Source organism: Poecile atricapillus, chromosome 13, assembly GCF_030490865.1.
Source record: "Poecile atricapillus isolate bPoeAtr1 chromosome 13, bPoeAtr1.hap1, whole genome shotgun sequence".
Lineage (NCBI taxonomy): Eukaryota > Metazoa > Chordata > Aves > Passeriformes > Paridae > Poecile > Poecile atricapillus.
In genome coordinates this window covers 14,078,935-14,092,590 of record NC_081261.1, presented here as the reverse complement: position 1 = coordinate 14,092,590, position 13,656 = coordinate 14,078,935, and the positions used below count along the sequence as shown (strand labels likewise).

Genomic DNA, 13,656 nt, shown 5'->3' with positions numbered 1-13,656 from the left:
CATTAATGGGAACAATTTCCATAAGCAGCAAAAAGAAGGCATAAAATGGTGCTGTACTAACTGTGGGACAAAATGGTCACACAGAATTATTTACAAAGACTTCAGGTAGATAAAAATTTAATCATCAATGATGAACTTCCAAATAACTGGTGTAGCTTTGCTCAGCTCAGCAACAACCCAGTCAGCTGAGCAACGGGAATCTTAAATCATCTTTCTATTCAAAAGGCTCTTGACTGTACCTTCACTGCTGTCTCTGTGTGCAACTGGGAATTCAGACTTTCTTCTGTTTCCCACAGCGATTTTCCAATACAGAATTCTTCTTCCTCCTCTGCTTCATTTTCACTGATCTCATCCTGTTCTTCCAGGTCAGGAACCTCTTCATCTTGCCTGGAAAGAACAGCTCTGTCATTCCACAGGCCTGTTGTGGACAATACTTTGGTGCTGGAGCAGGAGGTACCACCTGTAGGCTGCTGGACAGAAACACGTCCTCAAGGCAGCCCGGTACACCTGACAGGCCCTGCAGCCACTGACATTACACAAACACAGGCTTAGAAAGGAGAGAAGCTGCATCAGAAGACTACATTACATAAAACCAAAAACTTTATCCTGATCTGGCTTCAAAAGAAGCAAGATGACGGTTTAGCCATGTGGTCTGAGTTTAAGGCAAATGCATCGTGAGGGGAGCTCTCAGGATGCCATAAATCTTAGTTAAAAAGTGTTACTGGACAAAATTCAAGCATTGTTTTAACACCCTTTTCAGCTCCCTTGACCTCACAGCAGGCTTCTCCATCAATCCCATTGGTCAGGCTTGCTTTCTATTTCAAATGTTGGACTTCTTTAAGGAAATCTGAATCTGAACCATATAAAGAACAGCCACATTAAAATTCAAGCAAAGCCTTGAACCACAGAGTGGAGTTTTCAGGGCATCCATAGAAGACTGTACAAATAACAAAATTAGCATGGTGCTACTGACAATTTTCAAAATTTATCGGCTTTGTGCTCATTTTCTAAGCACAACCTCCAGAACAGAAGACACAAGATTTTTTCACCAAAACACGGAAAGAAGAATACTCCCACAGCTCAGTATCATCTGCTTTTTCCTCTGCACCCAAATGCTCTGAAAACTCCACAACAAGATGATGGTGGGATGGCACATACCAGCTCTCTCCACTAGTTAAAGTGCTTCTGCTTTCCTCCAGTTTCTTCTCCACAGCTTCCAGTTCAACAGCTGTCTGCTCTAAGAGTGCTGAGACAGAGTCCTGAGGAGAGAATGAAGCTTCTTGTGAAGAAATGACTCTCAGAGGCTGCAGAGTGCCCAGCCTGTGTGGTGAGAGCAGCCCCCAGCCCCACTGCACACACACAGCTCCGTGCAGCCCTGTGGGCACAGCTGGCACAGCTCCCCCAGCATGTGCAGGTGTGCAGCTCCAGGCTGAGCACCTTCTGTGCTCTGCATGTGCAAACTCTATCTTGACTTGCCCAGCACGTTCATGGCAGCACTGTGAACTGCCTGGTGGGCAGGAAGGCTGGAGCTCACACTTCACTTACACCATGCCACGTACCACATCCCCCAGCTTCCTGAGCAGCAGATTTCAGTAAGTGTTTAGCCCAGGACAAGGGCATGTCTGGAATCAACAAATTAGTTATTTTGCTGCATGTAACGACATGTTCAAGTTTTAAATATAAACACACCAGCCTTCACTTCTCTATAGTAACAGTCACACAAACACTCTTGCTTGTCCTGTTTAGAAGAGATTTGTTCAATTTAAGCAGTTCTTACTGTTTTTTCAGTGCAGGGTACTTCAGAGTGGCTGTTTCCTTGTTTACTTTTCCTGTTTTGCTTCTGCTGATATTTGTAACTAAGGAGGTTATACCAACGGGTTGATTTCTCTCCGGATCTACATATTTCAGCAAGGCTAATTTGTGCTCCACCCTATTGAGAGCAAAAACAGTTTTAGTGTAATACTAAAATGAACAGCTACAATACCAGTCAGAAGAAATCAGAGTGAAAATCCAGGACTGTTTGATTTTGGCAAATTCAACAAAAAGAAAAACTGTCTGTTTATTCCACTGCAACAACCACTAGCAATGCTTTATGTTTAATTATTTTTAGCATTGTCAAGGGCTTCCTATCTAAGTAGCAAGTGTTTCACTCCAGCTCCACTGTACAAGAATCCAGAAGTACGAACAGTGCTACTGCAGCAGGGAGAAATTACAGTCGGAGCATTAAAGAGAAAGAGAAAGGAGAGGATGACTCCCTTTCAAGAAATTTGCAAGGCTGACACAAATGACTTCCCAAACCCAGATGTTTTAGCTTTGTATATCTCATTTCTCTTCATCTGCTTTGTCATTTTTTAATACATTACATTTAGTACACAACCTGATGTATCCAAAACCAAAGTAATTTGTTCTCAATTGCAATACCATAAATGTTTCCAAAAGGAAGAAAAGTAGTTAGAGTTTGACACCACATCATGAAGGAGAAATATCTAGTGGTCTGAGGAGGCAGTTCTGTAACAAAATATTTATCTCATAATTGTTTTTCCTGATGAGAATTGTCATTGCAAAGAATGCTGTGGGGGAGAGACCACATAGCTAAAGATTATCAGGAAGGCTTTCACAGAAATTGCCATACCTCAAGAGTGTAACATCGTGTCTAATTAAAAAGAGGAAACAAACACAAAGTTATTAAAATAGAGCTGGATACTCACCAAACATTCTTCAAGGTGAGACTTATCTACAGTGCAAACATCGACTCTTAAAGTCTTCTGGCGTAAAGCCGGGTAGGAGATGGAAACCCAAAATACTTCATTGTACACGAGATTGTCTGAAGCTTCCACCGGCCTGGTGCGGAACAAGCAGCTCGTGCTCTCCGAGCAGGGCAGGACAGCCACACGAATGTTCCTGTGGGAACAGCACAGCACTCAGCACTGCCCTACAGGTGGGCAGCTCCCCACACAAATCCCTCAGTGAAAGTCAACCGAAGCACTGTGGACACCACTGTCCTTTCTTATTCTTTGGAGTTGCAGTCAACTGAGAAAAAAGGAGCATCTTGTCACAGCATCAGAGATGTGAAGTGGCACGAGCTGCCACAGACTTCATCCTTCTGAACCTCATAATCAGACATCATGGGATCCTGTTTTACATGGCTGTTTGCATCTGTGCAACCTGTCACACTGCTCACACCCTTATGTAGGTAGGAACAGCAAAAATGAATCCAGTTTTTGTCAGCTTATTCAGCACACAGCTGAATTTAAAGACCTTGTGCTTGGAATGAGTCTAGCAGTAGCCACACATTTCCCAGCCCTGTGCAGGTGTCCAAGGAGTTCTGCAGCAGGACAAACTCCCCCTCTTCACTCAATGCAGGTGCTCAAGACACTGCTACAATTAAGAATGTCACCAGCCAGGCTAATTCCAGCAAGTCCTTCCCTATCAAATACAGACCTTTGAGGAAGAAACTGTACCTTATTTCAGTTCACAGGTTTATTAGTTCATAAGTGTCACCACACAAAGTATAGAAATATTTCAGGAAGGACAAATTTTTAAGAGTGTGAAAAATCATAAGGCAATCTCACTTTCATTCTCATTGGGATCCAACACAATTATATCAAGTGTGTTTATTTCATGCACTTACACTTTTTGATCTTGTTGTAACAGCAGTGCTGGAACATTACTCAGCTGGATGACCAGTATTGCAAATTGTTTATTTTTGTCATCATATCTGAATCAGAAAGACACAGAAAAACATTATTATTAGAGAAGTCTGCCTTGGACTCCGTGACTGAATATGCCACACAAACAATACCAAAAATTTACAAACAAGACAACACTATAAACGGGACCACAACTTGCACATAGTTTAAAACAAAACTAGTTTCCTTTTTCATCAAGTTTTGCTACCAGAACATCCAGAATACAGAACAATCCAGAACATCCAGTACTTCAGGATTCAGATACAATGGAGTGTAGACTTGACCTAACACACACTGCTTTTCCTGGGGTCTAGTTAAATTGCTGCATTGTAGTTACCATTTTTTGAGTGGTTTTAACGGCTGCAATACAGGAAAGTTACAAGTAAAAATATTTGAGTATTTGTCATGAGTAACCTTTTGCTTTGGAGGGCCATGACAAATGAGTTTTGAACTGCTTCTTTTCCTCAAATCCCACATCACTTTCAAAAAGTCATTTAAGGAGGATGCCTCTGTGCCTGCCCTCCTATACCTTTCCCACTACTGTGGGTCCCACATGAGGTCAAGGATTGAGACTGCCACTTATTCTCAGCAGTTTTCCCCACCCAAGCTGCACCCTTAAGGATTCTGCAATCCAGTCAAGGGCTTTCTCCAGCCCAGCACTGCCAGTGCTCCTGCTGCTGGTTTGCACCCTCATACCCCAGTATCACCAGTTGATCTCCACTGATGTGAAAGAGGACATCTGGGCCAAGAACCTCCTGGAGTCAAGTGTAATTCTTAATTATACTAAAAAAGGGCATTAGCTAGTTAACACTAATAGGACAGGAGAAGAAAACAGCATAGAAAACACAATCTTTTAAATCCCATTTATCATTCTTTCCACTGGAAGGCCAATCTAGTAAAATACGTTGCACATACCTCATTGCAATTTGCACTTTGGCTGTTCCAACTGCTTCTGTATCGTCACTGTCAAACACCATCACTTCTGACACACATGGTCTGAAAAGAATCAACGACAATTAAGGATTTGGTTTGCCTCTTATTGAAGTGTTTGCATTTAGGTGATACAAGATCTTTTTCTTTCCATTCAGGGGTTGGGTATATGGATTTTGTAAAATTAGCAGCTTAAAGAAAGCCTATTTAAGAAGTAAGTGCAATCAGCCTTAGAGGTATGTATTGCAGTGCTTATCAGCAGAAAGTCATATGTCTTCCCTCCTCACCGCCAAAAGAAAAAAAGCCACACAAAAGACTGCAAAAATAAAGCAGTGGGGGATTTTTAAAGGGTTCCCTTGACTGGTTTTCAGTAAAAATGGTTGATTGGCCAGCAAGAGAAATACAACTTAACAACTGCAATCCTGTCCTGCATGGTGACAGCAAAAATTCTCAACTTTTATTAGATTTAAGTAATTCCTTTGTTTCTTTAAGAAATCAAACTTTCTTAAGCACATTAAAAGTGACAGAGTACACTGACTAGCTTTGCTGGAAAGAGCTATTCTGCATCATTTCCCTCCCAATGTATTCCTCCTCCCAAGTTTTATGCACTGAAAGTCCCCAAAACTACATTCATTGTTTAGTTGATTCAAGAGGCTATGCTGTAGCACATAAAAACAGGATTAGCATTCTTCTCTTCTAAGTGTTTTCCATATTACTGCTTAGCACTCTCTTGCATTTTGTTACATTTCAGCTGCAGAGGGTGGCTCATCCCACCCTCACTCCTTGGACAGGCACCAAAAAGACACTGTAGGCACCACAGGGGTTGGCAATCCGATAACCCAAACAACACTATCAGAAATGTGAGTGTGCACGGGATGCCTTCTGTGATTGTCCCACTCCCCTCTCCAGAGCTCCCTACCCCACTGAAGGGACACAGGGGCCCTGGGACTCCCAGCTGACTGCCTGAGCCCAGGAGCTCTAGTTTTTAGAAACATTCCACTCCCTTGTCAAAGTGAACTGTGCTGTAAACATAAAAATTACTCATTTATCTAGTGAATTAACGAAGATAACTAATGAATGAGTGGAATCTGAGATGAGTGATATTTCACCTCTACAGTTGTGTTTTGCAGCTAACGACCCTATAACTCACCTCAGTGCTAATAAAACAGTAGGAAAACCCACATTAGCTGCGGCCAAACCATGTACCACTAAGATCAGTACCTTCCAGTGAACTTTTTGACAAAGCTCCAACAGACAATCCAGAAAGCCAGCAAGAGCAGAGGCTCCCAGCTGTGTCCTTAGTGGGAGAAGCCTTGCAGGCATCACATCCTGCTCTTGCTCCAAGCACTTGGGAACTGCATCACTGCATCACTGCATGTGTACATCCATCAGGCAGTTCAAGGTGTTTCTGCTTTCTTCCTTAAACACCCCCAAGTCCCCTCACACTGACTGAGGGCTGTCACTGGCTGAGAGGAGGGGAGTTTTCCACCTGCCAGATGTCTCTGCTCCCCCCACCAAGGCAGCAGCCACAGCTTACCAGCACCTTTGCAAACAGGCCAGCTGTTCAAACAGCTCTCTGTGAGATTCCTTTCAGCTGTTTCTATTATGGGAAGCATAGGTCATTTTGATAATCAAATTCAACCTGCTCAGTTTTTTCAGAAGTATTAAAAAATCTGAGATTGAGAAGTTTAGCCATTGAATTACAAAAAAAGGTCATAACCAGCAGTATTCCAGCTGACTTTTGTGCAAAGCTGAGTCATTGGCTTCGTTCTGGAGAGAGATCTGATGCCTACCTTTGTACAGATGCCTCGTACACCCCGCTATCTCCAGCAACAGATTCATCAGACACTGCAGCTGACACGCCTGCCACCTTCAGCGCCGTCCCTCCAGCTGTGTTTATACCTGTCAGAAAAGCAGAGGAAAACCAAAAGCAACTGTTAATGAAAACTGGTTAACCAGCAGCTTTTCTTCTTATCCTCCCCCTGAATTGCATTTTTTTCCCCAGCCAGGTATTGTTAAGCAACAGCACATTTCTGAAGACAGAGAGGAAAGAGGCAGGGCAGGCTGAGTTGAAACATGGCCTTGAAGTGAGGGAATGTGCCAAACTGCCCTGGAGAACAAAAAGTGCACGGAAAATGGGAATACACTGTGTGGTGGAGTTGAGAGAGGGTTTCATTGCACAGTGAGTGCCCATTTATTCCCTGGGCCCTGCAGCAGTGTGAGGGCTGAGATTACACACAGGTTGGGCCCAGTGTGTTCCAGCAGCCTGCCCTGGCACCTCCCTGGGCATGGGTCCTTGCAGGAGATGCCAGAAGAGGCTTCCAAAGCCCTGGAAAGGCAGGGCAGTACCCTTGACATGATGAGCAATGCTCAGAAGCAGCAGGACTTCCAAATTCTAGTGAAGTTATAAATATGAACCAATAAACGAGCTCCTACTGCAAGGCACCCTTAGACAGGCAGCAATCATCCTGCTCCAGCCACCCAGGGAACAATGGCTGGGCAAGCACTGCTGACCAGGCTCTGGCCAGGTACGGATCATGTGGAGCTGCATATCCCACCTGGAGTGCTAATACCAAGTTTAGCTTCAAGATGGGAACAGCAAAAAAAACACCCCCTAAATCTGAAATGTATGTGTACACAGGACAAAAGGCAGGTCCAGAAAGACCAGGTTAACTAGCTGAATGTGGAGAGAAAGAGATTTATAGGATTTAAATGAGCAGTCATATGCAGGAATACAGGGAGAAGGAGATAGGGAAGATAAATCAAAGAAGGTGAAGCAAATTTTGTACAGAGGTGTTATCTCACATAAATTTCTTGTGCTTCAAAACAGGGAAATATTCTCCCTGGAAACCTGCATATTCTGCATCTTTCCACTTGAACATTTCAGTGGAGAGGAGCTGCAGCCAAGAGTCTGGAGAACTCCATCTGCCAACGTGGCTAATGAGTGCTGGGCCATACCCAGCTCCTGGCTCTCATCCTCAGGGATGTGGGAGACCTGCTCCAAGAGTGAGGAGGTGCCAAAGTGTCACCCTGGGAGCAGCTGGAGCCCCACAGTAGCAGAGCACTACACTCTGCTCCTACAGGCTTTTGTTTTTCAGAAGTGGTCCTTCTTTCCCATAGAGTTAGACAAGCACATGCCCTCAAACCAATATATGGTTTCCAAAGCATGTTTTTTTTACTACAAAGCAAGTTTGGGTTTTGGTTGGTTTTCTGGAGTTTGTTTTTTCAGATTTCTCTTGGTGTTGTTTTCTTCACAGTCTCACAAAGCCACTTAAAGAATTAAACCCAGCTTTGAATAAACTGGAGGAAAAGTGTGCAAGGGTTATGGAACACCATAAGGACTCGTAAACCAACAGTAGAGGGTGCTACAAGTAACCCCAATGCTTTGAGACACCTGTGCCATTTTGGGCCCATTTATCCACGCATTTTTTGACACTACCACCAAATGGCATTTCTCATCTTGGTACTCCCATGGAACCACTGGACAGAAATAGTATGTCCAAGACCTTTTCCCCATAGGTCAGTCCACATGAATAGAAGTTATCACCTGCAACACAAGTAACAAATGGATCCATTTAACACTCCCTTCCCACTTTAATCCATCCTCCCTCCTGCCATGTGCCAGGGCCAGGCTCCTGCAGTGCTGTGGATCACAGGCTGTGCTAGAGGTTCGTGGGCAGGGTCAAAACTTCCTTCCTCAATGCTCCTTCAATACCTCCTAGTCCATGGTTTTAATAGGAAAATAACTTCTTCCCCACTGGCTGGCTTCCTGAATATGATTCTTGGAGTTTTACACACCAAATGCTGCTCTGGGAATCCCTTTACATGACACTGGCTCACTGGGAAAGGCACTGCAGGTTGGCCTCCACACACCAAACCTCTCTTTCACCCTCAGTTCCCAAAGCCATGGAGTCATTCCAATCCAGAAAGCCTCATTCTTGACCACCTGCCCCGAGCACCTCAGGGCCAGGGGGGGTGAATACAGAAATTGCACAACTGTGAAGTGACTTCTCTACAGCAGAGTGCTACAGTGTAAAGGTGAATAAAAATGAATGGTTCCGTGACAACAATTCCAGACACCCTTTTCCTTACTGGTTTTGCAAAAGACTTGAAAAGTTCAGCCCTTTCCTGCAGCTAATTAACACAAAATTCAGACTTTCAGTCTTTTGCCTTAAGTGTCTGAAGAGATATCACACTAATAAAAAAGTTGATGAAAGAGCTCAGAACTGACTCAACTCTCCTCCATTTTTCCAAGGAGGTGGATGCTATTGGTGTTGTTTCACCTTTTTGTTTTCACTCACATGAAGGATTTGAAGTTTGCTCTGCTCTTCCTGCTACTTGCCCTTCCATGGGCCTTGAAGAGCCATGTCATGCACTGTCCTCACATCCAGACCAATTAATCAGAGAATGCTGGACTCTGCCAGGCTCCAGGTTTTGCTATTCATCTCCCCTAAATCACTCAGGTGAGAAAGGCAGCTTTTATTTCAGTTTCAAACCTAGAGGAGATTCTGCTCTACCAGAAGGCAGCAGCAAAGCCCTCAGATATACTGTTCAGCTCTGCTTCCAGGACATGTGAGTGTGCTTTGCCCAGGACTGACCACCCCAGACCCAGTCCCCTGCATTTTGGGTGTTACACTGAACCCCCAACCCCCAAAATGCCTGAGGAGTAGAATCCCATCTCGTTATTGCCCTGAAATAAACTACTTATGGTGATTATTTTGTCTGCTGACTGGCTAACAGCAGTAATCACTTAATCTGCTTAACACCTGAGCTTTCACTTTAACAGCCTTGGCAAATCTTGAAGAGCTAAAAAGGTTAAAACTAATCAGCACCCAGTTCTAATAATTAGTGTTTCCTACTCAAATGCATAATACCTCTTGCTTGTAGGAAAATGGTAGCTCAAAGGGGAAGATTTGCACGTGTGTTTTTTATTGTGTTTTAAACAGTGTCAGTCTTCTTAATGCAGAAGGTGGTGGTAACATGGTACTGGTTCCTTTTATTCACATGGGCTGTTCAATAATCCCACGAAAAACAGAAACAATCTGTACTGCTGGTCCACAGAACTGTATCTTGCAAGTTTATATTGCCTTTAAAGCTCTTCCTCACTGCAGCTACAAATCCAGTCCTTTCACTCATTGGATTTAACCCAACTGCAGTCACAAGAACTTCAGACAGGCCCTAGCACTGTGCCCTGGTTGTGCCAACTGTTTTCCATCCGTTTCAGCCCCTCCACTCCAAAAAAAGGATGAACCCTTCCCACCCACCAACAAGCCATATGCATATATATGAGAACATCCACTATCTCTAATGTCTTACTTTATCATGCTTACAATCTAAACACGTTTTTGTTGCTAAGAGACCAAAACAGCAGAATTTGAGCACAGCCTTGACGTGTCTGCTCAGCTGAAATTAATAAATTCATTGCCACTGATTTACTGGGAACCAGAGCAGGATCTTATGCACACCAAGGTGGTGGGGAAGGATTATTACTACTATAATTTGTTAACTGTTAAGCTATATGAATTTTCCAGCCCTCCTCAAAAGCTTGGTCAAAAAACTTTGCATCAATATGGCACTGTGTCTCCCAGACCCAAAACAATAGATGATATTCTGAATAGTTTAGTGCCAAACCAAAGCAGGAATCCCACCACGACCATTTACATTTGCACATGAAATCCCTGTGATTTGTGTCCACATGCATCTGTCTACAATAAAAACACACATAAATCACTCTCCTGCAAGACTCGTTATATCAGTATTTTTGTGTACAAATTAAAATACCAACCCTCCCTCCCAAATAAGACAGAAAACAGAGTTGAAAACATTTTTCAACATAAAGACAAGATGACAGCTTCTGAAACACTTGCTTCTCAATGCTTTATGAATGACATTAAATATAAATGCATGCAGTGCATGAAAATCTTTTCCTACCATACCTTGACCTAGATGTTTATCTCCTGCTCGAGGCTCTTCCAGTCTACTGTTGCCACTCCCAGTGTTTAGGGTGAGTTCTGACAGATTTGCACTTATCTCTGCATCATCAAAATCCATATGGCTTGAAAAGGCGTCACCCGTCAGAAGTGGGTCTATCACCAGCGGAGAGCAAGGTGGGGATGGAGAAGAGAGAGATGACCTTGGGGACAGTGATGTCATGGATTTGGGAGTACCAGACAAGGACCTCAGAGCCTGCATGCGACTGGTGGTATCTGCTTTTTGAGTTTTCGCTACTTCATCCTCGTGAATGGTGGTGATACAGCCTGATGGCCTAAACCCAGTGGCTCCTTCTAAGAGCAAGTCAAGCTTGTTTTGATATTCCGAGTCAAACTGCTCCAGCTGCTCCAGGTGCTCATAGTACAGATCAGTGAAACTGGCTGAGGTGGACGAATCCTGGCTGGAGGTGGCAAGAGATCCTCTGCTAGATGCAAGAGAACCAGGGCTGCTGCTTGAGGAGAGGGAAAGCATGCTGGTGGAGAGACTGAAGGGAACAAGTCAGAAAACCATGACACTGTACCTTCTGATTTCTCATGAAAACACTGCAATGTCACCACATCTCTAAGCCCACAGGGTGTTGCTTTGTTAGCTCAGGCCACACGCATTAGTCCCCAGAGCAATCCAGAACCACAGTCTACACAGCAGAAATTGTGGGTCACTGCTTGGTAAAACAGTATCAACCATATTCATTTTTTCTACTCACCATATCAGACTCCTAAGAGCCCTTGTTTATCCAAAACAACTCTAATGAACAGTTTCAAACCAATTAAAATTTGTGCCATCCCCCTCCTCCCGCATCTCTCTGGAAAGTATCTATGGCTCCTGTTAATCTTCAAAGCAGACTGCAAAAACCAGCAAGGCCCATGCAAGAAGATGAAGTTATTGCAATGAACTGTCTGACCATATGGAAATTTTCTTCCATTTGCCTCAATCTTGGACCTGCAGCCAAAAGGCAGAGTCACAGCTGCCTGGATCTGGCCCTCAGAGATCACAGCAGCCAGCAGTCCAGAAAGCTGGCAGGATTTATCCATGTAAAAGACTGCTACATGGAATCCAGGGCCAAGAGAGCAAGGGAGAAAGTAGGGGCTGGGCTGTGAAATCAATTCACATGCTTTATTTATCCCTAGAGTTCTACATTCAGAACATAACTGACAACAAAATTAATTTCAAGCAGGTGCTGAATAGAAGTCTGTTCAGATAAGAAAGTCCAGACACCACAGCACAGTTTTCTGCTCAGGAGACCCAGCAAGTATTCCAGTAGTGACTACAACATGTACCAATGTACAGTCTCTAGAAATTCCACTTAAACCAACACTCCTGCTCTGCATATTGAAGACTTTGGTCATTATTGACCCTCACTTCAGATAGGGATTAGATATTGAAAAATTTCGGAATATATATAAGTGGCTTAAGTTGCCCTGCTGAAAAATAGTAAGATATTAATAAGCCTAATAATCCCTGATTTATTATTTATAGAGTAAAAGCTGGAAACTATGTTTGTATAATTATTTCCATGACCTTAGGAGAAACAGGCAAGTATGCTGTATTTAGTATAATTTTGGCAGAAAATGTCTTCTGACAGATGTGCTGTGCATCACATTTGTTCAAAAAAGCTTCTGATAGATGTTTTTGCATATTGGCAGTATATACACATCTGTTGAAGCCTAATGAATTTACAGCTTTTCAGTGTACTTCACTATTAAAAGGGAAAGGTTTTAAATTAATCTTTTCCCTATCAAAAAACTGGGCTCAACTTCTTTTTGTACATGCCTTTGAATGCCAGATATTTTGCATTATGGGGTTAATAACAAACACTTATTCTTATGAAGGAGCATGCCAAGAATGCTGGGCACACAGTTAGGAAGAAATTAGTTTCACATGCTTCTTGGTCACCTCAAAAGATCCCTAATCAGCTAGGTGAAATGAAAATATGATGCATTTCCACTGCATAAAAGCCTCACAGATAGCTATTCTCCATGCTGGCTTATTTACACGTCAGTCTTGCACTATGATTTCTTTCCAGTCTTTTCGGTGTCATCTTCACAAAATGAAACAGAATCCAAGTGGAGCAGAAGCTACAAACAGAGTAAATTCAGTACACACTGGTAGGAAAAAACCTCAACCAAACAAAAACACCACCAAACTTTCTTGCTATCAGAATGATAAAAATATAGTTTCAGCAAAATGATTTGGCCTTAGTGCCTGCAGTCATGCATGCTGGAAACACCAATCCTGTGTTCTTCCAAAAATACAGCCTGAACTAGAAGCCATTCTTCACACCATATGAACCACAACAGATTCAGGGATATCTCTATATATTGTCTACATTGCAAGCAACAGCACACTTGGAATTAGAGAAATATGATCATTCACACATTAATGTGTAGTTGCATTAGTAAGATTCACTCCACTTGCTGTCTGTTAAGCTGTCTTTAACATACTTTATTAATTTAATACTTCAGTAACTCAAACTTTAGTGAATAAGTCTCAGCTATCCCTCGTCATCTAAATATTGCTGAAATAGAAGGGACTGTGCAAATTCCTGCTGTGAGACAGAGGCACCAGCAGGAGGTTGTTCAGCCCATTGAAAAGCACCATAAACTGACCTATGATCCCAAGGCTTCTCCTTACACTGACTACACAGGGGCCTTATGTCACTACTGGGACTGAAAGGCCATTTAGCCCTCAGCTGGGAGCTGGAACTGTTAGCAGAGGAAGTCAGTGGCACAATGTGCAGCAAAAGCAACCACAGCTTCTGGAAAGGGTCACCTACCTCTTCAGCTGGGTGTGCAGCATGGCAACCAACCGTGTGGTTTCCTCCAGCTCTCGGACAAGCTGATTTCTTTTACTGTTCAGCTTCAATCTAAGAGAAGATCAAAAAAGAGACAAGCTAAAGCACCATTTACTATGTGAAATAAAGAGTAAAGGAAAAACCTACTTTTTTTTGCTATGAAATCCTACAAAAGTTGATAGGAATACACAGGACAGAATTTGGTCCAGATATGTAGGTGTTTATGAACTTCATAAACTCTTAAAATGCAGAACT

The 13,656-nt window shown here is 43.0% G+C and overlaps 1 protein-coding gene across 1 annotated transcript in view; it reads right to left on the bottom strand.

Moving 5' to 3' along the window:
• The window catches only part of WWC1 (WW and C2 domain containing 1), a 66,935-nt gene that overhangs the window by 5,272 nt on the left and 48,007 nt on the right, over nt 1-13,656 (bottom strand). Inside the window, exons 10-18 of the mRNA XM_058848882.1 lie at nt 13,384-13,473; nt 10,556-11,094; nt 6,413-6,521; nt 4,605-4,685; nt 3,632-3,718; nt 2,709-2,901; nt 1,778-1,930; nt 1,159-1,259; nt 240-387 (exon numbers count right to left, since the gene is read on the bottom strand). Coding sequence (XP_058704865.1) covers nt 240-387; nt 1,159-1,259; nt 1,778-1,930; nt 2,709-2,901; nt 3,632-3,718; nt 4,605-4,685; nt 6,413-6,521; nt 10,556-11,094; nt 13,384-13,473 — 1,501 coding nt within the window. The remainder of the gene's footprint in view (nt 1-239; nt 388-1,158; nt 1,260-1,777; nt 1,931-2,708; nt 2,902-3,631; nt 3,719-4,604; nt 4,686-6,412; nt 6,522-10,555; nt 11,095-13,383; nt 13,474-13,656) is intronic.